At 49.9% G+C, this 25,319-nt stretch overlaps 1 protein-coding gene across 4 annotated transcripts; it reads left to right on the forward strand.

Annotated features, from left to right (window-relative positions):
• The first annotated feature begins 1,814 nt into the window (after positions 1-1,814).
• TPM4 (tropomyosin 4) lies at positions 1,815-23,720 on the forward strand. Of its 4 annotated transcripts, none has more exons than XM_081233983.1 (9): positions 1,815-1,973; positions 6,961-7,086; positions 11,447-11,580; positions 14,182-14,299; positions 14,866-14,936; positions 16,095-16,170; positions 17,953-18,015; positions 18,102-18,171; positions 19,189-19,459. In XM_081233983.1, the coding sequence occupies exons 1-9, from the start codon at positions 1,860-1,862 to the stop codon at positions 19,269-19,271; spliced, it is 855 nt and encodes a 284-aa protein (XP_081090109.1). In that variant the 5' UTR covers positions 1,815-1,859; the 3' UTR covers positions 19,272-19,459. The 4 variants fall into 4 exon arrangements, with proteins under 4 accessions (XP_081090109.1, XP_081090108.1, XP_081090111.1 ...); XM_081233982.1 differs by lacking the exon at positions 19,189-19,459 and adding an exon at positions 22,281-23,720 and having other exon boundaries at positions 1,819-1,973; XM_081233985.1 differs by lacking the exons at positions 1,815-1,973; positions 6,961-7,086 and adding an exon at positions 7,431-7,671.
• The last annotated feature ends 1,599 nt before the right edge of the window (positions 23,721-25,319 follow it).

Consider the following 25,319-nt stretch of genomic DNA (forward strand, 5'->3'; position numbering starts at 1 on the left):
ATAAAGTCATCTGTACCATTTTTCTAGATTCCACATATATGCGTTAATATACGATACTCGTTTTTCTCTTTCTGACTTAACTTCACTCTATATGACACTCTCTAGGTCCATCCATGTCTCTACAAATGACCCAGTGTCATTCCTTTCTATGGCTGAGTAATATTCCATCGTATATACCACATAGAAGTCTTGATGCAGGGCTCGTCCGGGGCTCTGTCTAGGAGTCCAAGAGGGTTTCTTAGAGGAGGGAAGCATCTGGTCTGAGCTTTGAAGGACAAATAGAAGTTTCCTAGTTAGAGAGATGGGTCTGTATGTGAATGTGTGTGAGAGAGTGTGTGAGTGTATAGAGCGAATTGTTCATTTTAATTAACAAGGACTTTCTGATCCTCTGTGGGGGGGCGGTGCATTCAGGGCACCACAGATAAGACCCAGGCACAGGCCTGCCTCAAAGCTGCTGACAGTCCAAAACAGATGATCAAATAATAACAATAATAGTAATGGCTCCCACATTCCAACCTGTGCTTCTGGGGCTCAGCACGTGAGAGGTACTCTGTGTTTCTCAAGTGAATGAATGAGTGAATACATCTTTCTTTCTTTTTTTTTTTTTTGAATACGTCTTTCTGAAGGTAGTGAGTCCTGCTCCAGTTGCTGGAGGGAAGGCAAAACAGGCAGAGGGGACCGAACATGCAAAGGCCTGGAGGATGGGAAATGGCAGCCCTGCCTGGGAAGCAGTGGAAGGAGCTGAGCTGAGTGTGGGGAGAGCTGGGGGTGGGGGTGAACAGAAGTCTTGAGTGAGAAGCTAAGCCACCTCCTGTTCCTGCCAGTGCTGGGGGGCCTGTAGCCAGATTCAGAGTGGGAGAGGGAGGGGGCAAGATCTAAGGAAGGTATCAAGGGTCTGGTCTGGGCCCGCCTTGGCCTCCCAGAGTTTCCAAAAGAAAGACAGCCCAGGTCCATCTCGCCCCTGTGAGCCAGATCCACAGGGGCAGGTGAGATGACAGAGAGAGACAGAGACATAGAGGAGGAGATAGAGAGAGAGGGAGAGATACAGAGAAAAGGATACAGAGTAAGTCTGAGAGAAAAAGACCATAAGAGACGGGGAGACAGAGAGAGGGAAATGGAGACAGACACAAAGAGACAGAGAGATGGAGAGAGACACAGAAACAAAAAAGAGATGGAGAGAGACAGAGACAAAGGAGATGGAGAGAGACACAGGGACAACAGAGATGAGAGAGACACAGAGACAAAAGAGATGGAGAGAGACAGAGACAGTCACTGAAAGAGAGACAGAGGGAGATGATGAGACAGAGACTGGTCAGACAGGTGGGAGTAATCCAGGGAGTCCCCCAGGGGTGGTAGCAGATGGGATGGGGTCCTGACCCCCCAATACCTGGAGAGACCCAGAGGGGAGAAGAAGGGAGGACAGGAGCCCCATCACCCCACCACACCCCTACTCTGCACCCACCCACAAGCCCTCTTCAGCCCACCCAAGCACAGATGGGGAAACAGACCAGCCGGCAGGCCGCCCTCATTCTCCTGGGCCGGCGCTGTGCCCACTCGCGCATGTGGGACCTGTGTCACCAGGTTAAAAACGGAAACGGGTCGGGACTTTTTTTTTCCTTTGAGAAAATCCTAGACCCAAATAAGGCGAGGGCTGTGGGGAGGCCGGTGAGCTGGCCAAGTCCTCCTGAGCAAGCAAGCGAGTAGCGGCTGGCCCAGCCGGCCTGAGCTTGGGCTTCCTCCAAGACTCGCCCTGCAGCAGGGCGGTGCACCCTGGGGAGCCTATAAGGGCCTCTCCACCGCCCTCGCCGCTCACTCGATCCCACAGCCCTTCCTGCGCCTATATCCCCCACTGCCCAGCCATGGAGGCCATCAAGAAGAAGATGCAGATGCTGAAGCTGGACAAGGAGAATGCCATTGACCGGGCCGAGCAGGCGGAGTCGGATAAGAAAGCTGCTGAGGAGAAGTGCAAGCAGGTGAGGGATGTGCCTCTGCTGGGCTGCGCCAAGCAACCCAGCACCCTCTCTGAGCTGGCGAGCTTCTGGGGCCGACGGTGGGGGTCTGGGAAATCTTGGTACTCGGAGGTTGAGGGAGAGACAGGGGGTGATGCTCTAGCTGAGAGAGTGATGCTTCATCTTCCCTGGAGGGGTCCCTGGGCTGGGAGAGAGGGGGCCAACTGGACCCACTCCCAACAAAGCCAGTGGGAGCAAAGCGAATGAGAGAGACAGAGAGACTAAGAAAGCGTGTGAGAAAGAGAGGGGTGTTTGTGTGGGCTGGTTTTGTGTGTGCAAAGTGAGGGTGTGCGGATGTGTGTTGGGGTGAAGGCATCAGTGTTGGGGGTATCCTAGAGGGGGTGGTTTGGGGATGCTGTGTGTGTGAAAGGTATTTGTGTGTGTCTGAGCATTTGTGTGTTCACATGTGTTGCGTGTTTGTTTCAGCTCTCTGGAGGGGTGAAGGTGACTAAGAATGTGTGTGCAGAGGGAAGCCTGCGCGTGCAATTGTTGGAAAGTGGGTGTGGAAGAGTATGGCTATGTTTGTGAGTCTGCGTGTGTTGATGGTGGTATCAGCAGGGGATTGGGTGTATGGGGGAGAGGCTAGCTGTGTGTGTGCTTGCGCAAATGTTGACATGACATTAATGGAATGTGCGGGTGTCAGGGTGAGTGTGTGTGTGTGTGTGTGTGTGTGTGTTAAGGTGACTGTGTTTGGGCTGGCGCGCGTGCGTGTGTGTCAGGGTATGTGTGTGCCTGTTGGGGTATCTGTGTGAGTGTGGGTGACCTGGTGCCCGTGTCAGGGCACACTCAGGTGTGACTGTGCGTGACAGCCCGAGGAGAGTGGCCAAGTGTGGGTGCATGGTGGGGCCGGCTGTGACCGACTGCAGGGGCAGCTGAGTGAGGGGCTGGGGGCTGGGGTGGGTGGAGAGTTGAGGGTGAACCTGAGAATCTCAATGTGTCTCTGTGTATCTGGGAAGCCCTTGCTGTGAGCCTGGCAGGGGAAGGCGGGGATGTGGAAGGCAGAGGCCGCGGACCCAGAGCTTTGGGGACAAGGTTCCCAGGAGGCCCAGGCAACCGGGACACATCAGAGAGCTAATGGAAGTGTCCTGGGCTGGGCAGTCCCAAGGCCGTGGCTTGGGACAGAGCAGAAGTCAGTTGTCTGTGTCTGGGTGGCCAGAGCTGCCAGTGAGAGGAGGGCAGGGAGTCCTGAGCCCTCCCACAGGGCCCTGCCCCACATGGCTCATCTGCACCCTTGGGGTCAACTGCCAAGCCCTCAGGAGCATCAGGGTCTCGAATAAGCCCCAGGAGGCGCTTAGGACGGTGCCACCAAGTGCCCAGCCCTGTCCATCCCAGGCGTCAGGCCAGCTCAGCAGGTAAAAGTGCAGGCTCTGAGCTCAGGCTGGCCTTGTTCATAGCTTAGTCACTGAGCACTGGAGCAAACACCTTCACCTCTCTGTGCCTCGGTAGCTACATGTGTGAAGTGGGGAAGCGAGAGTAGTGCCTCCCTCACCACCATGAGAGGACAAGGGGTGACTAGGCAGGTGGAGCCCTTGGCCTGGTACCCGGCACAGTGTAAGCGCTCAATAAACTCAGGATTCTTTCCTGCCCTGCCCTACCTCCCCTTTGGACCTCCCCATCCCCCAGTGTCCCGGGGCTGCCCTAGGCGCCTGTGACACATCCGCGCAGGACAGCCCCACCCCAGTTCTCCCTGCCACAAACTATCCTCCTCCCTCCCTGGCAAACACAAACACCCATCCTGGGCTGGCCCTAAGCTGCCGGCTTCCATCCATCATTTAGCCCTTACCAAGAGGGGCTTAGCTAGGAATTCAGAAAAAAAGCGATTTTATGGCTCTGATTTGCACTACGGTGTGAGTAACTGATAAAGCACACTCTACCAAGGCGCACACAAGTTCGAAAGGGAAGGCTCCTCAAAGCATCCAGCCAGCTGCATGGCCAAGGAGGCAGGGACAGGTTCTCTGGTCTCCAGCTGGATTTTCATTCTGTTCTCTTTTTTTCCACAAAGCTGCCCACTGGGGTGGACTTGTACTCAAATCCAGGCCAGATCATCTTCTAGTTCTGTAACTCAGGGCACACTGCTGCCCCTCTCTGAGCCCTCAGTGCTCTTATCTGAGAAATGGGGGCAAACAACGCCTTCTGATGGCAGGGCACCCAAGATTCCAGAGGTCCAAAGCAGAAGCCTGAGCCCCATAGAGCAGATGGCCAGTTCTGCCTGGGACAAAGGCAGGAGGTCGTCAAAGGCTCAACTTATCTGGATTGCCTTATGCTTCAGGAGGCCAGAGATTATGGGTCTTAGGCCAGCCTGACCCTCAGGGAACCTGCAGCAAAGTCCCAATTCCAAGCCCTCTCTCTCCAGTATGGGAATGGGACCAGGAGGCCCAGACTGCCCACTTCCTGCCCGCTCCCCTCCCAGGGCAGTGACATCCGCCCCAACTGGCCTTTGACCCCACATCCTGCCTCAGCCCTGCCCAAAGGCCCCATTTGCAGGGACTATGGTACGCAGCCCATGACTCTCCTGGCCAAAGTTTTACAGGCAGGGAAACTGAAGCCCCAAGATGGAAGCAACTTGAGGGAGACCTTGCAGAGTCAGTAAAAGGCTCAGCCCCCTGGCAAGGCACCACACACCCGTACACACTTTGTGTGTGGAATTCGGACAGAGGGAAAGGAACCCGATCTGTGTCAATTTTATTTATTTTTCAGACCCAGCTCCAAGCACTGAGGGGTTTGCGGTTGTGTCATTGATTCATTCTGCAAACTTCCCCCAGGGTTCTGTGGTGAACATCAGGCCCAGTCCCATACTGGGTGATGCTGGAGCCCAGAGTGACCTCAGCCCCAGGCCTGTCTCGCAAGGAGCCCCAGGCTGGGGGAGACAGAGCCAAGCATGAAGGGACACCCCCTGCCTCAGGGTGGGACAGGGACTGGGGGCCCAGGGCAGCAGTGCAGTCCACCCAGGGGAGGGGGCTGGGTGTGGAGGGTCAGTGGGAGGAGGGCGTGATGGGCAGTGGGCACAGTATAGCCTACCAGTCAAGCAAATCAGTTTTGGAATCAGTCTGACAAGGGTTCCAGTGCCCTATCCGTATGGCGTTGGGCAGGTCCCTTTTTTGTTTAGGGACTCAGTTTACCCTTCTGTGACACGAGGCTTCAGTGGGATGGTATTTGTAATGTGCCTGGCACATTCTAACTGCTTCATAGGCCTCTGCCTACCTTATCACAGTCCCCACTCCTTGTTGTCCAAACATTGCCAGAAAAAGTCGTCAAAAACAATCTTGACACCCAAATGAGCCCAATGCTGCAGAACCTGCCCTCACTTTTGCATGTTAAAAGAGCATTGTGCCTGGCACACAGTTGGCACCTAGGAAATGCTGTACCACACAGATCTGGAAGGAAGTCAGGTGGACGCTGGGTCAGGCTGACTTGTCTTTAAGGAAATTGGCTCATTTTCTCAGAGAAAGTGGAAGTTCAAAAGCAGCTGTCAGGGCGCTCAGAGACCACCACGTCAAGGCTTCCATTTTGCAGATGAGGAGACTGAGGCCAGAAAAGGGTCATACAGCTGGGATTTGGAGTCAGGTTTCCGGGCTCCTTGCCTAGAGGTCTAGTCAGGGTTGGTGGACCCTGTCTTAGGCCGGAGCTGCAACCACCCTCCTCCTCCTCTGGTCCCCCACCTTCTTTTCCATTCCCCAGCTCAGCGGTAGGACACTCAGTAGCCCTGGAAATGGGAGGCTGGGTGGGAGGTTGGGATAGCAGCCCTTTTAAGAATTTGCACACAGGCACTCATGCACGCACACACACACACACACACACACACACACACAGAACCTGGCACATTTTACACATTGTCTCAGGAGTGGACATGAGCAAGTCAGGGAGGGATGTAGAAAAGCAGGCCTGTTATGAGGGCCTGTTCAGATGTGGGTTCAAATCCTGTTCTGTGTGATCCATGGAAAGTCACTCCACCTCTCTGGGCTTCCTGCTGTGAGGAGGAAGCAGGCGGAGGATGCAGGGCCCATGGGGGCTGCCTGCCCACCTTGGGAGCATGAACAGGACCAGGGGTCAAACCACCTGAGACATAAAGTCAGATCAAAGCCTGATCTGGACTGACCACCCCAGCCCAGAGTTACTGCAGGGGAGGGAGGCGCACAGAGGGAGGGAGGGAGGGTGACAGAGAAAGCTTTCTGAGCTGACCCTTGACTGGTGTGGTGGGGGGTGATGGAGAGGTGAAGTGGTCTGTGGTTTGTATCCCATAGACCTGACCTTCTCAAACTGGGGGTGCCAGGAGGGTGGCAAGACTCTTGGGATAAACAAAAGAGGACTGAAAATGTGGGGAATGCAGGGGACACTTTTATTAAAACGAACACAAGCCAGATTGCAAGAATTTAAAAGATTTAACCTGAGCCTTCCAAGAAAGTGATCTTTAAGGAGTAGCTCTCTTCTAGAAGCCCCCAAAGTCCAGGAGTGGGGGGCAGGGGGCGGGGATTGAGCCTGTCAACCCTTGAGGGTATTTTGTGAGAACCACTCTCTTGGGCAATAGGGAACCATGGCAGGTTCTAGACAGAGGGAGGGTAAACATACTTAGGAAGATCCTCTGGCTGCCAGTGTTGGGAAGGCTGAGGGCAGGGGGATGGTCCAGGCCCAGAGTATGAGACTCCCCTGAGGAGGCTGCAAAATTGAAAGCGTGTTTGTAGGAAACGTGTCGGGACTTGTTTCCCAAAAGCTGTGATCCATTCTGCAAGGGTATTGGGGGACTCCAAAAAAAGATAAGCACAGCTGGTCCCAGGATAAGGAAAGGATGTGAAATCATATTAACAGGTATGAGTGGTGCGTTTATTGTGTGGTGCGTAACATTGTTATCCCTGTTTTACAGATGAGGAAACCTGGACTCCTATGAATGCGGGGGAAGCCCCTGCGCCGCGGGGACGTGGCCCCCAGGCTGATGCGTCCCCCTATCTGTCCCCAGGTAGAGGAGGAGCTGACGCACCTCCAGAAAAAGCTGAAGGGGACGGAGGATGAGCTGGACAAATACTCCGAGGACCTGAAGGACGCGCAGGAGAAGCTGGAGCTGACGGAAAAGAAAGCCTCCGACGTACGTGCCCAGTAATGGGGGCGCCCGCAGCAGGGCCGGACAGGAGCCCCGGGGCCGGGCGGGCGGGAAGCGCTGGAGGAAGAGGAGGAGGAGGAAGAGGAGGAGGAGGAAGAGGAGGAGGAGGAAGAGGAGGAGGAGGAAGAGGAAGAGGAAGAGGAGAAGGCGGTGCCTCCCGGCGCTTTCTCCAAATAAGTCCCGAAAGGGGGCACTTTCCAGCAGCTGCGGCCAGCGGTGCCGACGTCAGGCCCTCCCCCAGCGGTGCTGACGTCGGCTGCCCGGCCGGGTGACCTCATCGCCCCGACAGCGGCCGGGCCGGGGGCGGGGAGAGGCGGGGGCGGCCCTGGCGCAGGCAAAGGCTCTGGGGCCGGGGCGCGGCTGCTGCAGCTCTCGCCGGAGCCGAGCCGAGCCGAGCGCCCGCCGCTGCCCGCCGCCCGCTGCGTGCGCCTCCGCGCCATGGCTGGCCTCAACTCCCTGGAGGCGGTGAAACGCAAGATCCAGGCCCTGCAGCAGCAGGCGGATGAGGCGGAGGACCGCGCGCAGGGCCTGCAGCGGGAGCTGGACGGCGAGCGCGAGCGGCGAGAGAAAGTGAGAGCCTGCGCGCCGGCTCCTGCACCCCCGGCCCCGGCGCGCCCTCCTTTCTTCCCTTATCCCGGCGCCGCCCGCTTCCCGCGCTCCCTGCCCGCCCGCCGCTGTCGCCCCCCATTATCCCACCTTTGCACCCTTGGGCCCCGGCGCTCCCGATCGCGGAACCGCAACCTGGGACCCTCTGCTGAGACCCATTCCTCCTTCGCCATCCTCCTTCCCTAGCCTGGGACGGGGGAGGGGGCGCCGCATCCGGGTCGGGCGGGGCCGGCCGAGCGGGAAATGGGGGGATGGGGCGGAGGGGAGCGTGTGTACGCGATCCTGGAGTAGGGAGAGGGGGTAGGGGGCACCCTGCTGCCTTCCGACTCGCCGCTGGCGCCGGGGTCCGGGCGGGGGAGGGCGGGGAGCTGCTACTCCACCTAGGAGCGGGAAGTGAGAGTGAAAACGTTGAGTTTCCATTGTCTGGGGTTGGACAGGCCGAAACCGGGAGTGGAGCTGGGGACGTCGCACTTTCTCGCCTCTTCCGAGGCTTCCCGGTTCCTGCCGAACTTCCCCAGCTGTTCCCAGGGGCGCGGCGGCGACGTGTCTGCTCCAGACGGGGGGCGGAAGTTCAGTCCCTAGCCGCCGGCCTTTCCCTCCCCAGCTGGTCCCTGTGGGAACGCGGGCCGCGGAACCCGCCTTCCTCTAGAAGACCCTTGGAATGTTAGCATGGGGCCCCCGACCCAAGATCGTTTTGTGTGCGGCCGCTGCGAGTTGCGGGGCTTGAGGCAGATAATGGGGCTGAATGAGGAGGGGGCCTCACCGCCCTCTCTCCGTCCCCTGATTGCCCCTTGGGACGGGACAGGTGGTGGCCACCAGTGGGGCTGGAGAGAGATCTGTATTCCAATCCCATCTCATACCACTTGGTGTACTTAACTGCTAGGAGCGTGTCTCCATCTACAAAGTAGGGATGACAATAATGCTGACCCCAAGGAGAGTTGGGAGGGTCTCAGGAGTAAAACCTCCCTACATGGCAACTGGCATATAGTACGAGCTCTATTCCTGGACTTTTTTCTCCCCTCGTTCTACCCCTAGAGGAGCTCACAGCCTAGTGGGGGAGCAAGGGGAGTCAGACAAATAAGGCTGATTAACATTACGGGCGGGGTGTGTCTGAGTTCTGTTATGGGAACATGACAGAAGCAGAGAACCAATGGGGTAGGCTTCAAAATGGAGGTTGAGCAGTCTTATAGAATAAATAAGAGTTTTCTGGGACAAGAGACTGTGCAAAGACTCGGAGGAAAGAAAGTTGGGGGAGAGGGTGGAAGCCCAGGGTCCCTGAAAGCTGGAGTGCTGGGACTCAGGGTGGGGACCCCAAAAGTGGAAAAAGTGCCCAACCAGATGGAGCTGCTATGTGTACTGATAGGTCTGGGGAAGAGCCCCCCAGACTGTTTCTCCGCTGGCCAGAGTCAAAGCATTTAATCCTGTAAGGGCTGCTCTGGCGTGAAGAGGCCTCAGGAACCTGGTGTAAGCCTCCAACAGTAGCCAGTTTGGCCTCTTTCGCACACGTAACCGGCATAACCCTCCCTCTGATCTCATCCCAAGTCATCTCTGGAGGACAATTACTTCTGCTTAAAAATGGCCCTCAGCTGTGAGCCAAGACTTAGGAGTGGGACAGTCCAGTATGGGAGGAGAGATGTTTTTGGAAAGTTTCTAACTTCTTAAAAAGTTCACTTTTCAAAGCATGCTTCTCTTGATCAGGAAAGGGGGAAAGCCTTAAGAAGGTTCCTGGGCAAAAGGAATTGAGCCCAGGGGGGAAGGGGGGGGGCACCTTTTTCAGTCCCCTGTAGAGAAAGCCAAGAGCCGGCGTGTGGCAGACTTCTGGGTCTGCCTCCCAACAGCTGGTTTCGTTTAGATTTTTGTGTGATTAACCGACATCTTCCTGTTCCTTTGCCACATGTATCTAGCAAGCCTCTTTTACCTTATAAGGGAAATCCTTTGTAGCATGTAGAAGCTTTGATTGCAGGAAGGGGTGGAACCAAAAATGACTAGCAGTGACTAGCAGTTTTTCAAAAATACATATGTATGTATGTATGTATGTACATATATGAATGTATCTCAGAACTGTTTCGATTCCAGATAGTTGAAAATGTGCCAAAAGCTTGGTTGTCAGGATTCAGAATCCCCCACGTAAAGAGGCGCTTTTTTTTTTTTAAGACTACTCATGAATCAAGCACCTCTGCATGATCTAAAACGTCAGTCCCTTGACTACTAATGGGTATGAGGTTTCTTTTTGGGGTGACAAAACGTTTGGAATTAGATAATGGTGTTGGTTGCACAATTTTGTGAGTGTACTTAAAAAACGTGGGGTTGGGGGGAAGTCAATTCCTGCCCCAATTGCTGAAGGAGTTAAGATTCATATAATTTAAAAAGAATAAAAAGCACCCACTCATTGGAAGGAGTGGGTGACATTTCTTAAAATAGTTCATCAGTGGTTTAAATGGATTCCCCAAACTGATGTTTCAGAGGAAGTTGCGATCAAAAACACCTGTGGGAGCTTCTGCTCCCTCTGCTGCTAGGACTCTGGAGCTAAGAAAAGTTTCCTGACTCTGTGCTTTTCAGCAACTCTGGCCTTATTCTATTACTCCACTGATTTTTACAGCCTTCCCCAATTCGGAGATTCTTTATTTGTCTTGTTATGAAGAAGCCAGGGTAGCTTTATATTTCTCCCGTCGGTTGAGCTCCCTTTTACCAATTCTCAATATTCCTAAGTATGTGGCCTCGAAGCCCCTGCAGGACTCAGAGCACAGGTTTGGCAAGGGAAGAACCCTGGGCTGGGGCTCAAGAAGCCGTTCCCTACCAGCTCTGTGACACTGAACCAAACTACTTCACCTCACTGGATCTCTCAATTTCCCCAGCTGTAAAATGGGTGAGATATGTGAGGATTAAATGAGGTGAACCCATGGCAGTAAGAGCTGCACTTTGTGGGACTTCCCAAATGCCAGGTGCAATGCCATACCCTTCCTTTACAGTCCCCACAGAGGTGTGAAGCAAGCAGGCCCTGGGATAGGGAGGCTCAGAGCAAGCCGTGAAACGACCTGCCCAATGCCACGTGGCTATAAACTGGCAGAGCAGGGATTTTGACCCCGTATGCTGTGATCCTGGAGTTCTTGCTTTTATGCACGCCACCATATTACCTTCCTTGTAGGTGAAAACACCTTGAAAAGCCACTAACAACATTCTGACATCTCTCCCATGCCTGTAACCAAGTTTTCTTTCCTTTCCTTTCTTGTATCTTTTTGTCCCAACATCTCTCAGCCAGGCTTGGTTAAGGACGGCGTTCCAACTGGGCTGCCCCCAGCGTCCCTCCCAACTGTATGGCCAATACGTAACTGAGGCGTCCAGATTCTTGCATTTGTCTTGTCATTCAGGTGGCTGGGAGCAGACCTTGTATGACAGGGTGAGCCGGTCACTGGTGGCCTTGCTCTCTAGAAATACCATGGAGAGGCCAGCACCGTCCTCTTGGAACATACAGCTTACTTATCTCTCTCTCTCTTGTATTGACTTGACAGACTGTCCTATTGTGGTGGATGTTTGCTGACATTTGGGGGAAAGATCATACGGAAAATTCACATTCTCCAGATGAGACAGAGTGTGAATTCCTTATCACCTGGATTCCTGGGTGGGCTTTGGCAGGGGAAGCGGGTTAGCTGGGGGAAAGGGCACTGTGTGAGTGGAGGGCTCCTGCTGCTAGCTGACCTGTTTCCTTCTTAACCTGGCTGCACCTCTGACCCCCCCCTAGGCTGAAGGTGATGTGGCAGCTCTCAATCGACGCATCCAGCTCGTTGAGGAGGAGTTGGACAGGGCTCAGGAACGACTGGCCACAGCCCTGCAGAAGCTGGAGGAGGCAGAAAAGGCTGCAGATGAGAGTGAGAGGTAAGGACGCTTTGAACCCGGTGGCGTTAGCGTTTGCTTCTGGGAAACGGGGATCGTGTTGTAGAGCGGACCTCCCAGAGCTGGGGTGAGAGTAAATGAGATCACACAGACCTGCACGTGTGCACATACGTACAAATGCGTATGGTTTGTACGTAGGTGCAACGCCTTGTAAACCATCATGCTGTATGTAGAGGCATTTGATGTGGTGGTTCCAAAGGAAAACTAACAACAGGCAGAAGAAGGCAAAAAATGGGCACATATAAGATTGCAACTGCAACTGTCATTGGCAATCAGTTTGCAGAGTGCTGCTTCTCACATTCTCCCTGAAAGTCCCTGTGCATCTCGTCATCAGTGTTCTCAAGTCATCAGTTTCCAGGGTGATGTGAGAAGGCGGGGGATGAAAATTTGGAATGGGCCATCTACATAGATGATCCTTAGCAGTGCTTCAGGCTTTGGGCTGCTAGACAGGTGCATGTCAGGGACATGCACAAACCAGTCCCGTTAATATATTTGCCACTGACAGAGCTACGCTGCCTCCAGAAGGGTACTGTGTCCTCCAGAGTGGGCAAGTTCTCTGGCACGCCTTGGCGCAGGCTCTGGAGGACTGAGGGCAGATTGTGTAATTCACAGAAGCAGCTGTCTCTGTGTGGTGGTAAATGGGTTCCTTGTGTGGTCATGGTGTGGGCTGGCCCATTGGTCCTCATGTATCTGCCACATCATCACAACAGAATTCTCACCGGACCCATCCACCATAGTTTTCTGGTATATACTCCTCCGAAGGGTTCATTCCCGATTGTACTGTTGTGACCATATACTGGAGATGCAGAACCAACTGGGGAATCTTGGAGATTGACTTTTCGAGTTGCCCAAGTGGGAAATTTCTTCCCGTGCAGTGGAATAGTCCTACCCAGGGCACAGATCCCAGTGCAGGCACAGATCTCTGCTTCAGCCACTTAATAGAGAGGGTGGCAGCTCAGGGCAGTCACAAGGAAGTGTGAAGGATCCAGTCACAAGCTGCTCATGGCTGGGCCTGGGGCCTAGATTAGCTGCTACCCTTGTTCACAGTCAGACCAGCCTGGCCAGATGTCTCACTTCTGTGACCTCCCCAAGGCAAACCAAGAGAGCCTGGGAAGGCCCCTCGCTTATTGGTATCACGTTACCAGAGGCCTTTGATGGCACCCCTGTTAGAGACTGCTGTTTAGGTAGAAAGAATTTTATACTTGGGAGATGGAGAATCTAGATTTAAGTTCTTCCAAAAAGCCACTGCCATTTACTATGTGGCCTTGGACAAGTCACTTTGATCTCTCCACTACTGCAGAGGGTTTTCCAAACTTGATGATCTTGAGGACTGGTACAGGCATGGAGAGTGTTTTGATAGTCAGCTGAGAATGGTAGTGATAGTCCGAATGAAAGTATTTATTAGAAGTATATGGTGGGGGTTGGGGTGGTGTGATGAATTGGGAGATTGGGATTGACATATGTACACTAATATGTATTAAATGGATAACCAATAAGAACCTGCTGTATAAAAAAATTAAATGATTCAAAAATTCAAAAAAAAAAAAAAAAAAGAAGTATATGGTCCTCTGCTGTGGGCAGGCACGACACACATCGATACATTATCCTGCACTGGCCTCTTCTTTGGAAGTATCTGATCTTACCTTGTCCACCCCAAGCAGTGCAGGCTAGAGTGAGCTCCATTTCATGGTCAAAATTTGTAGGAGACTTCCAGCCATTCCCAGGACGCTGTCATTTCCAAAGTGGACTTCAGTTCAGTAGCCACTTCAGTTCAGGCCTTCCTCACCCATCACTTTGTGGGTACCTGCCTCTTACCTGGTCTTCCCACTGCAGTCCATCCATCATTCTGGTTTCCACTCACTCCTGCTTTTGAAACCCTCCTGTGGTTCCATGTCCCCTTGGCATAAAACACTTAGTGTGTCATTTAAGCAGCCTGTGGTCCAGCCACCCTGACCTCCCTGCCATATTCTTTCATTCCTCTGGGGCTTTCTTGTACAGCTCTGTCTCACTGAAGAATACCTTTCCCCTCCTTGTCCATTTGTGGACTCTCTTCTGGGAAGTGCCTCGTCTCACACACACACACACACACACACACACACACACACACACACCCCTTCACTGTAGCAAAATTCATCATTCCAACAGCCAAGCTGGGCCCAGACCTCCGATCACATCGTGGTAACTGCTGGCGTACAAGTCCCCCTTCTTACTAGTTAGTGAGAGACTCTATAGGATGGGAGCATGGACTCTGGAGCCACATCACCAGTTTGAATCCCAGCTCTGCCACTTACTAGCTGTGTAACCTTGAGCAAGTTACTTGCTTAACTGAGTCTCTCTATGCCTCAGTTTCTTCCTCCGTGAAATGGGGATAATGTACCTACTCTGGGGGCGGGAGCTGTGAAGTTTGAGGCACTTAGTGCCTGGCATTTGGCAAAGATGAAGTGAATGTGAGCAGCTCTACAATTTCCTGTTTGGAGTATGGTTCTCGGTAGATGTCAGAGAAGTGTTTAGATGAGCAGATGCATGGAGGTGTGTGATGAGGCAGTAATGTATGGAAGTAATGACGAGGTTTGCTCCTTGCAGAGGAATGAAGGTGATAGAAAACCGGGCAATGAAAGATGAGGAGAAGATGGAGATTCAGGAGATGCAGCTCAAAGAGGCCAAGCACATTGCTGAGGAGGCTGACCGCAAATACGAGGAGGTGAGTTGGGATGAGTGGGGCTGGTAGATGGCAGCAGCAGGAAGTGGGGAGGAAATGGATCTGTGATAGGGAGAACCCTGGGGCCGCCTAAAGGAAGTTCTTGGTCAGCTCAGCTGTCCTTCTGTGTCCACATCTGTTTTCCTAAGACAGCACTTGGCTAGGAAACCATATCTTCCACGACACCAAAAGTCCTGGGAAATTCTGTGACACTCAGACAAGTGGGGACTCAGACTTAATGGGGAAACCAAGTGGTCAGATCCCTTTTTTGTCCTGCAGCTTGGTGTTAGGCTAAAATGGGGAATTGTGGTCCCCAGTCGTGGGTCTTCAGGCCATGAAAGCTCAGTTGCTCCTTCTGCCTGCCCTCATGGTCCCATCTCTTCCTTCACTTCCCGGGACCTGAGGGAGAGAATTTAGATTTTCTCCGGGACTGTCCGAGTGAGAGCAGCAGCAGAAAGCCCCACGTTGCAGGTGGCCTGGGCGTGGCCTTGCTGTCTGCACGGGGGAGGGCATTGAACTAGACGTGGCTCTTAGGGGTCGGTCTTGGTCGATCCTTCCTGTCTCTGCAGGTAGCTCGTAAGTTGGTCATCCTGGAGGGCGAGCTGGAGAGGGCAGAGGAGCGTGCCGAGGTGTCTGAACTGTGAGTGGCAGAGCAAGGCTGAGTGGCGCCCAGCTCAGCTCCGGGGCAGGGGTGGAGCTGGGAGGGAGTTGGTTGTGCTGGGAATGGATACCGACCAGGGCCTCTGGTCAAGTGGACGGGCATCTGAGACTCATTCCTCAGTGCCTCCTCTTTGCCTCCATGGCTGACAAAGAATGATGGGCAACTGTTTGTTCTTACTGCCCTGGGCAGTGCTGCCCACGTGTTGACTCTTCCCACAAAGGTATTGGGAAAGATGAGTGAGACAGGCAGCAGCAGAGAAACCCAGAAGTCCCATTTCCCCAGAGAGGATCCCTCAAGAGGCTGTGCCTTCTTTTTTTTTTTTTCTTTTTTGCGGTACGTGGGCCTCTCACTGCTGTGGCCTCTCCCGTTGCGGATCACAGGCTCCGGACGCGCAGGCTCAGCGGCCATTGCTCACGGGCCCAGCCGCTCCGCGACATGTGGGATCTTCCCGGACCGGGGCACGAACCCGTGTCCCCTGCATCGGCAGGCGGACTCTCAACCACTGCGCCACCAGGGAAGCCCAAGAGGCTGTGCCTTCTTAAGGGAACACTGAGGGCAGGGTGCCATGTCAGTGTTTAAATGCCTTGTTCTTGATGTCATTGTTTGATTGGGATATATTCCTGGGGGGAAAGGTGAGAAGCTTGACCAGAATCCCCACAAGCTTCCCACCAGAAAACCAAAATGCTTCCCCCCCTCAGACTTGGGTGAGGAATCCAGCTCCCCGGAGCATTCCTGCTGTGCTGAGAGAGATCTGGTTTCGAAAATCCGCTCCAAGCTTGCTTCCTGGAGTGTCCGGTGTAAACTCCGATTGCTCCCAGCCTCCATCTCATTCTTAAACACCTTCCGGAGTCAGCCACATCAATCATAGATTTCACAAGTCCCTGTTGCCTCAGACTTGGCAGGAGCCCAGGAGTGCTTTACAAACCTTCCAAATACTCCTCGGCCTGCCGCGCCTTTGCCTGGCATGATAGGGTTTTGATAAACACACAGCGCTGTGTCTCAGAAAAAGCCATTAACATTTTCCCCCCGCATTCCTTCTGGGGGCCCCTGGAAGTGCGATTCCTCCTTTTGAAAACTTCTTTTAGGGGAATTGCCTGATGTAAGATAAGATACAAAAAATCCCTTTTCTTTGGGCAGAAAATGTGGTGACCTGGAGGAAGAACTCAAGAATGTCACTAACAACCTGAAGTCGCTAGAGGCTGCATCTGAAAAGGTTGGTGGTTGGCTTGAGCTGGAGGGTGATTTGCCGGACTTTCTTTTCTCCCCCCAACGTACGCAGGAACGTGCTAGGGTATCAGGGATCTGACCTGTATTTGCTAACAGTAGCTTTGGTGCCCAGCAGCCAGGTTTTTCCCCTACAGAAAGAGGTGTCCAGTGGCTAGATTTCCCCCTTTTAAGGTGGGGTCTTAGCACCATCTTTTATCTCTACCTCCCGGAAGGTGGAGATGGAATGAGATTGGGACCTGGCCAGGCTCCTCTTAGGCAGATCTGAGCATCATCATATAAATACAGAGCCTACAGAGCCTCACTCTCAACTGAATCCCTGGGTTCCTCCAGAAATATTTTCTAGAAGGTCGAGCGGCAATCAGAGGTGGAATTGGGCTTTTTTAGCTGAAACAGTACCCAAAGCAGTCATTACAGGAGAGAGCATTAGGAGCAACGTACACGCTCTTCCATGGCCTTCTTCCCACCCCCGCCAACCCCTGCGGCTGAGTTCTGCATCCTCACCTCTTCCTCATTCTCCCTCCTCCTACTCCCCTCCAGTTGCATTGAACTTCAGTTTCAAACATTCCATGTTGGTCACCTTCAATGCTTTGAACCTGCTGTCCATTCAGCCTGGGGTGGCCTTCCCTTTGCTCTCTGCTTGGCAACCCCCTATTCATCCTTTAGGCCCCTGAATGAGAGGCCCTCCCTGATTGCTCATCCAGGTTAGGTGTTTCTCAGCTGTGTGGCCCCACCTACTTCTTTTCCTATCATGATGGTTGATCACATTGATCATAATTAATTGCATGCCTTCCTTGCTAGATTGTAGGTTTTAAGGACAGGGACTATGTCTTGTTTAGAGCTGTGTCATTAGTCCTAGCGTTGTGCCTGGCGTATATCTCATACTAGGATAGGTGGTGAATAAATGCAGACCACATGTGTATGCCAGATGCTGCCCTGGTCACGGGGAGAGATGCTACAGTGATGGTACGGCTTCTGCTCTTGAAGATCTCGAAGTCTAGCTGAGTAGAGGGCTTGATAAAGTAACAAAGTGCAGTGGGGCTTTAACAGAGGGACTTCGCAAAGTTGGGAAAGGTGTCACGAGGAGGTGACGTTAGAAAAGACCGTAGAGTGGGATGCTGGCCAGGAGCTCAAATTCCAGAGTCAGGTTCCAGTCATGGCTTGGTCGCTTCGTAGCCATGTGACCCTAGACAAATTAGCTAACCTGTTACTCTTTACTCTTCTGTAAATTGGGATAGATGATATCTAGCAACATAGCGGTCAGTTAATGAAGGTTCGCTACTATTCATCTGAGTTGAGCCCTGAAAGACAAACAACTTCTGACAGATAGTAATGAGGAATGGAACATTCCATGCTGGGGGGCCCAGTCGTAGTCAAGGGCTGGAGACCAGAGAATACTCAGAATAGGGCTAGGAAGTGGCCAGCACCTTGGGGAAGCTGGTGGGAAGTGGGGTTGGAAACATAGGTTAGGCCAGCTGCTGTGGAGGGCCTTGAGTAGCCTATTTCCATTCAGTCATCTGCACCATATTCATCACATGTGTATCCTGAGTTATCAGCTCAGGTCTTGAGATCAATACCATCCCAGAGGGACCTCTCCCAGATTCTCTGAGTTTTGCACACATTTCTTCTGCCTGGGAAGGTGCATGTCTCCACTTCTTAGGCGGGTTCATAGCTTCAAGCACACACTTTTCTCTGAGGAACAGGGAACATGCATTCTTCTGTGCTTTTTTCCCTTCCTTTTTTAAAAGCAGTGTTTTGGTCTCTCCCACAGTATTCTGAAAAGGAGGATAAATATGAAGAAGAAATTAAACTTCTGTCTGACAAACTGAAAGAGGTGCGTGTGATTTCCACCCAACTAGTTCAGGTTTCTCCTGCGGCTGGTCTTAAAGCAGTCATAGTGACTCCTTTCTTCTGCCCTAGGCTGAGACCCGTGCCGAATTTGCAGAGAGAACAGTTGCAAAACTGGAAAAGACAATTGATGACCTGGAAGGTATGAAATGACCATATAATTATGTTTGCTCTGCCTCCCTCTACATGACACACCCCCAGACAGTTGGGGGGAATCTGGAAAGGCTGATTTGGGTTTCGTCCACTTTAGGATAGCAAAGTGCAGAGTGATGTCACATGTGGAATTCTGGAGCCCTGGAATGGAACAGTGCAAATCAAATTCAGACCAGGGTCGCCATTTTTCAAGAACTAAAATATTTCTGCTTAATTAGCTCCACATGTGAGGAAAGAGACCCAAATATGGCTGATTCTTTTCAAGTCTTTAGAATTTCCTTTAATTTGCTCATTTCTGACACGCCTTGCATTTTTTAAATGCCTTGCATTTTTACAGAAGCTCTCTCCCAGAGAGTGCAAAGCTTATCACAGTATGAGAAAATGGAAATCTAGAGACCGTGGAGACCTGAATTAAGACTCCAGTCTGCGAGTCTGGTGCCCACATATCCCAGAATTTCCTGAAGAGTTCCATCTTTAAAAAAAAATTCTGTCCCATGTTCTTCATGAAATAACCCAGAAATTCCAGAATCTTGGGGTTCAGACGAAATCTCCCAAACTGCCTGTCCGACCCAGAAAGGGTACAGAACTCATTCCTCAGACCATGTGTCCCAATGTTTGATTTAGGAAGTGAGGTTTCCATATAAGGGAAAATGCCCCGTTCCAAAGCATAGCCTTTGGACTGGATGACATCATTGAAAGTCAGAAATAACCTGGGGTGGGTGATTGGTGGGGAGAAGCTCTAGCCATTTCTAGTCACCACTCTTTTTAAAGGTTCATTATGGCTAACCCCCTGCAGAACTTCACACCACTTAGAAATCACTCCATAGATCTTTTGTTTTCTCTTTTGTGTTACACAGGACACAACTTTCTCCTAGTTCATGCTTTGTTTTCTCACTTTTTTTTTCTTCCTCTCGTTGCTTATGTGTGGCACTCCATTCCGACCCTCGCGTTCTGTACCCTGTACCTCTTCTTCTGAACTCTCTCCCTGGGGACCTCCGCCCTCTAGACGAGCTATATGCTCAGAAGCTCAAGTACAAAGCTATCAGCGAGGAGCTGGACCATGCTCTCAACGACATGACCTCTCTCTGAGAGGTGGCTGGGGTGCTGCCCTCTGTCCTAGCAATACGGAAGTCTGCCTTCACTGTGGTGCCCATAACTCCTGTGGGCTTCTAGAAGCTAGAAGCTCCGGTTTCCTGCCTACTGGTTGGACCTTTCAAGCCTTCTTCTGCTGTGTCTGTGACTGTGTGACCAAAATAAAGACACACAGTCCTCACCTTTATGCCCCCTCTCATTTTCATTTTCTCCACTTGCCGCTTTTGAGCTGCAGCTATGAGGCCCTTGACCATGATTGCAACCAAAAGTGAGTGGTTCAAATGAAGAGCTCGTTTCAAAAAGAAAATTATGCCCACGTGATTCTTTTCTGACAATGTAAAAACAAAAGCCAACTTGGCCTGAGCTCTCAAATGTATTAGCTAACTGTATCTGCATGCCAATACCAGTTTTTCCTTAAATAGAAATTATGTTGGAGACTCATCCAACCTCTCGAGCAGCTTAATAGAGTCAGCAGAACTTGCAAAAACCAGCAGGCTTATCGCTAAAAAGAGGCAACCTTTGGATGGGGCTTCATCTGTGGATTCAAATAGCGGCAATGGCATTTTGGTCTCCTTAGTCCTCCTTTTCTCGTGTTTTCTCTGTGATATACTCGGAGAGTGGTGCCTGGGGTTCCCTATGTCTTCATTGTTCACTGAACACCTCTCCAGCTCCCAGTCCTGGGAGGAAGTTCACCAGTGAAGCTCACCTCTATACCCTGCCCTTAGAAAACAACTATACAAGGAATTAAAGGGCATCCCATTAACAGGGCAAGGGAATGGAAGCTGCTGGAATGCCGAAGAAAGGAAGTGAGGTGATTCTTTCCTGAGTTCTAAACAAAGTTGCCTGAGATGCTAACATCTATCTCCCCTCATACTTGAGTTAACTAGAACCAGGAACCTTGGTTTAGTGAGAGCTCGTAAAGTTTGCGTGTGGGTGTTAAAAGGTCACACCTATGGTGACCAAAAGCTCATCAGTTTTCCCAAGAGAATCCAATTTTAAATAGTCTGTCTGGTTCTCCCCTGCACCCCACCGCTGCCACCACCTTAAATTGTCCCAGAAACACTGACATTTTGATGTCCAAGCCGTCTTCCAGACTGCCCCTTGAACCTGAAAATGGCATGAAAAGCTCCAGTTAGAGCATTAATTTTGGGTCACTATAGCTTGTTATTCCTCATCCAGTAATTTTTTATTTAGGTGGGAACCTCTGTCACAATTCTGTATATTCAGTCCTCCAAAATACATCTTCCCTAAACTACCCATGCCCTTCCACCTCCAACCTTTCTCTGTTCCTAACTGCTGTCCACCCTGAACTTCTGCAAAAACCACTCCCCTCACATATTGCTATACATATGCCCCTGGAAAGATTAAACTGTGTAGGGGTAGGTGTTTTTTGTTTGCTCTCTGCATATTTGTTCCCGGGATTTTTCCAGACATATGTAGCCTCCACCCTTTGAAATAACTGCAGCCCTGTCTATCCAGTCATTCTGCATAACAAAGCACCTAGGTGGAACTTCATTTAGCAATTAGGGCTATGGAGATCTACTTCTACCTGTTGACAGCGTGGGGGCCTGTCACATTCTCAAGGGCAGTTAACACTTTAGGTGAAAGTTAGTCTCAGACCTAATGACAAGGTAGATGCCAGGGAATCCAAGTGGCAAGGTGTGAAGGGAGGTCGAGATCTGGAGTTGGGAAACCTGGGTTTACATCCCAGCTCTACCATTTTAGCTGTGCAACCCTGAACAAGCTGCTTAGTTTTTTTTACAAAAACAAAAGTGATAGCTCAGTTGTTGAGGATTAAATGAGGTAATGGAGAAATTGGTTCACACATAGTAGGCCCTCAGTTACTTCTGTTAATTCAGACTGGACAGGCCCAAGTAACTGTCCTCTGAGAGAATCCTCCCAGATCATAGTCACTAGATTAGATTTTTAAAAGTGCCACATCAAATGAAAGGTTCAGTAGTTTTAGTTGAAAGGCTGCCATCTTTTGCAGTCATTTTTATTCTTTCTGAAAATTTCCAAGCTGATCGTATCACAGTTTATGAGGCATTTTGCTTTCCTCTGGTATTTTAATAAGTCTTGGCCAAGTCCTTATCAGCCATCACTCATTGCAAACCAGTTCTCTCTCATGCTCTGTCATGCACAGCCCTAGATGGCATCTTAGATTTTTGGGTTTTGTTGGGTTTTTTTTTTTATTTGTTTCATCAGCTCAATTACTTAATAATGTACCTATAGTCTGGCTTAAATTTCAATCATGTTGCATTTACCTGCAGTTTGACTACACTGCTATGGACATATAGAAACAATAACACAATTATGCCTGGAATTTAAACAGCCATTCCCAGAAGCTCCAAAGGAAAGATGGGTTACAGGATTATCTTTCCCTACCATAAGCTCAAGGATTAATTAACCAGCACTAGGGAGAAAATGTATTAAGTCTTCCATATCTTAGACTAAAATCTGTGTAGCATTTCATAAGTTCTGAAGCATTTCTCATTTGTTCCTCATAATAACCTCCATGCCACACAATGGTATTATTATCCCCATTTGATAGATGGGGAAACTGAGACCTAGAAAGGTTAAATGGCTTACTTCATTGGCCCAACTGGGGCTTAAATCCAGGTGTTCTGACTCTAGGACTGCCAGATTTATCATATTAAAATGTAGGACAACCAGTTAAATTTGAATATCAGATAGGCAATGAATAAATTTTTAGCATAAGTGTATCTCAAGCAACATTTGGGATACACTTGTGTTAAAAAATTTATTCGTTGTTTATCTGAAATTCAAATTTAACTGAGCACCTGTATTTTATTTTGCAACCCTATCCGGCTCCCAAACTTGGCATTTAGTGTCTATTAGTCCACGGTGTTCTGCTATAATTAAAATGCAGAGTACTTTCTCTGCTTTTTCACTCTGGCAATGTGGAGTTTAGAAACCTTTTTTTTTTTTTTTCTTTAACAAAGATGCTTATTAATTTATTTTTCCCTCATTCTTAATTCTCACCAGAAAAGCTTGCCCAGGCCAAAGAAGAGAATGTGGGCTTACATCAGACACTGGATCAGACACTAAACGAACTAAACTGTATATAACCAAAACAGAAGAGTCTTGTTCCAAAAGAAACTCCAGAGCTCCGTGTCTTTCTCTTCTCTTGTAAGAAGTTTCTTTTGTTATTGCCTCTTCGCTTTGCTGGAAATGTCAAGCAAATTATGAACACATGACCAAATATTTTGTATCAGAGAAGCTTTGAGCACCAGTTAAATCTATTCCTTCCTTTTTTCAAATGGCACCAGCTTTTTCAGCTCTATTTTTATCCTTAAATTGCATTTATTCCTAAGGTAGGCAGGGTATTTCATATTGAGCATACTCTCTTAAGACTGAGGGCATTTGGTTCCTGGGAGAATAGACAACCTCACACTTTCAAAACACAGATTCCGATATCTAGTCATGGGTCAATTTAAAAGGCTGAAGAATATCCACCATCAGTCACACTATAGGAGGCCAGGGACCGTCACATTAAAATGGGTGGGGATTTCCCATCCAGAGCAAAAAAGGGGGATGGGGGTGGGATTACTATGGGAAGTCATAAACCAGAGAGGTTAACCTAATCATCCTGGCTCTTTTCCACACTCCACCGTGCAGAACAAACATCCTCTGAGCCATCAGCATGAGAATGCTTGGAAAAGAGTCATAATAATTACCCAGATGTTTTTGGAATAGATCCTTGATATGCTCTTCTATATGCTTCTTTCACTCTAAAGTTGTTCTCTGAGGAGCTGATGTCTTATTCCAATAATGACCCATGCTTATCTGCTCCGATATGAGGCCATCCACTCAGCAGGAATGAATGCTGTAGAATTCAGTCCTATTCAGAGAAGCCGGATCAAAAACACTGCTAGCGTCAATAATTGAGTAAGACTGTTTTTCCATAAACAAATATTGGGCAGAATGGCCCTCTCTGACAGCAAAGTAAAGATGAAAAAATAATTGGCCTAACTTCATCTCCTCTATACTCCAGGGACTGGCAAATTGGAGATTTACTTATCTGGAATTTTAATTCCTTCTTCAGGACAAAGTTAATCAAAGACCAAGAAACTCCTGATTAAACTGGATATGGAGTATTTTGTAGACAGGGCTGCATATCTTGTCTTTGTTAGATTTCTGCTTTCTCAGTTAACATCTCAGAGCTGAAACATTCCACATTCCCCAGCAGTGTGGGAGCCAACTCAAGTTTACAATTCTGACTAAAAATCACCCTGCTTCCAGCTTATCCAAATCCTCCGCCCCTCACTCCTATTTATTAAGCATCACACTACCCAGGAGATACACTAGCAAATTGTGCAACTGAATAAAACCCACACTTTTCATTTAGATTCTTGCAACTGTATCATATGTAATAGTATCACTTTTTCTACATTTTGGTCAAATAAATTTTTACATAAACTACAATTTGTGTGAATTTTAGAGTGTGTGGGGACATACACAGCATTATGGTTTGACAAATGTAAATGGGATAGAAAGGAAAGATAACTGTACCAAGAACTCAGCAAATGTTATTTATTTGCTGTCTACCATGACTACCTGATATAAGGATTATGATCTCTATATAACAGGTGAGAGCTCTTTGCCTTAGTAACTCAAAGCTCCTGTCCTTTGTTATCCCCAATCCTGCCTGAGCCAGACTAAAAGAATGAGGAAGATTTTGATAGACAAGATAGGAGCAGGAAAGATGGTCCCTATCACTTGAGTCAGGAAAGCACAAGGCCTGGCTGGGTAAGGTTTTCTCTGTGTGACATATAAAAAAGAAAGAAGTAGGAAAGCTGGAAGGTAGGCGGGGTCCACATTGATGAGAGCCTGAATTTAATTTGGTCTGGAGTGGAGAGCCACTGATCAATAATCAATAAATAAAAGAAATAAATTAGGAAAATCCACTTAGCATTCATTGTCAGGAAGGACTAGAGTGGGGGTAGACTAGAGGCAGGAAAATCAGTTACAAAGGTATTTCAGTTAATCCAGGACAGTGCTTGCCAGATTGGAATAAGAAGGAAGAAGTGATCTGAAGGAAAGTAATCTTTAGACCTGCCTTACTGGATGGCAGGAACTTAAAGAAGAAAGTGTCCTTACTGGATGGCAGGAACTTAAAGAAGAAAGTGTCAAAGGTGACTGCAGTTTCACTACCTGAGTTGCTTTGAGATTTGCCTTAAGATCTGATCTTGGGGAAGGGGGTTAGGGAATCAAAAAGAAATGAAAGCCTTTAAGACATGAATGCAGTATGCAAACAATTTTTTTGTTACCAAGTACAATTAAAAACATTTCCTTCATTTTAATTCAACATTTAGCTGACACTGTGAGCTTGTTTAGGTGGTAGAGGCAGGGAATGTCGATGAATAAAGTATAATGCCCTCCTCTAAGTGCCCTACCACTGCTAGATTGAAGTTCCTCCTCTCCCTCCTCCCCACCCCCTTGGGCTGTAATCTAATCTCAGTATACTGCTTTAGTCATCCTGGTGCCTCAGCACCTATTATAAGTATTTAATGTTTGTTAAACTGACATGTCTCAGCTCTTGGGGAGTTCCCAATCCCATGAAGTGTGGGTGGGACAAAAGGTGAGGTAGGACCAGACTGTGAGGAATTTATCCTGCCAATAGACCATGGATGGATATTGGATAAATGTTTTAGACTAAGCTCACTGCAGGGTGGAATCTGGATTAGAGAACGATCAGGGAGAGCAGTGGAGAGATGTGATGATCTGACGAGCAAAAGAAATAGAAGAGCAAGGGACTTCCCTGGTGGTGCAGTGCTTAAGAATCTGCCTGCCAAGGCAGGGGACACGGGTTCGATCCCTGGTCCGGGAAGATCTCACATGCCACAGAGCAACTAAGCCTGTGTGCCACAACTACTGAGCCCACGTGCCACAACTACTGAGCCTGCACTCTAGAGCCCACGAGCCACAACTACTGAAGCCCGCACGCCTAGAGCCCATGCTCCACAACAAGAGAAGCCACCGCAGTGAGAAGCCCATGCACCTCAAGGAAGAGTAGCCCCTGCT

This window comes from Mesoplodon bidens (assembly GCF_964165515.1).
Source record: "Mesoplodon bidens genome assembly, chromosome: 4".
Taxonomy (NCBI): Eukaryota; Metazoa; Chordata; class Mammalia; order Artiodactyla; family Ziphiidae; genus Mesoplodon; species Mesoplodon bidens.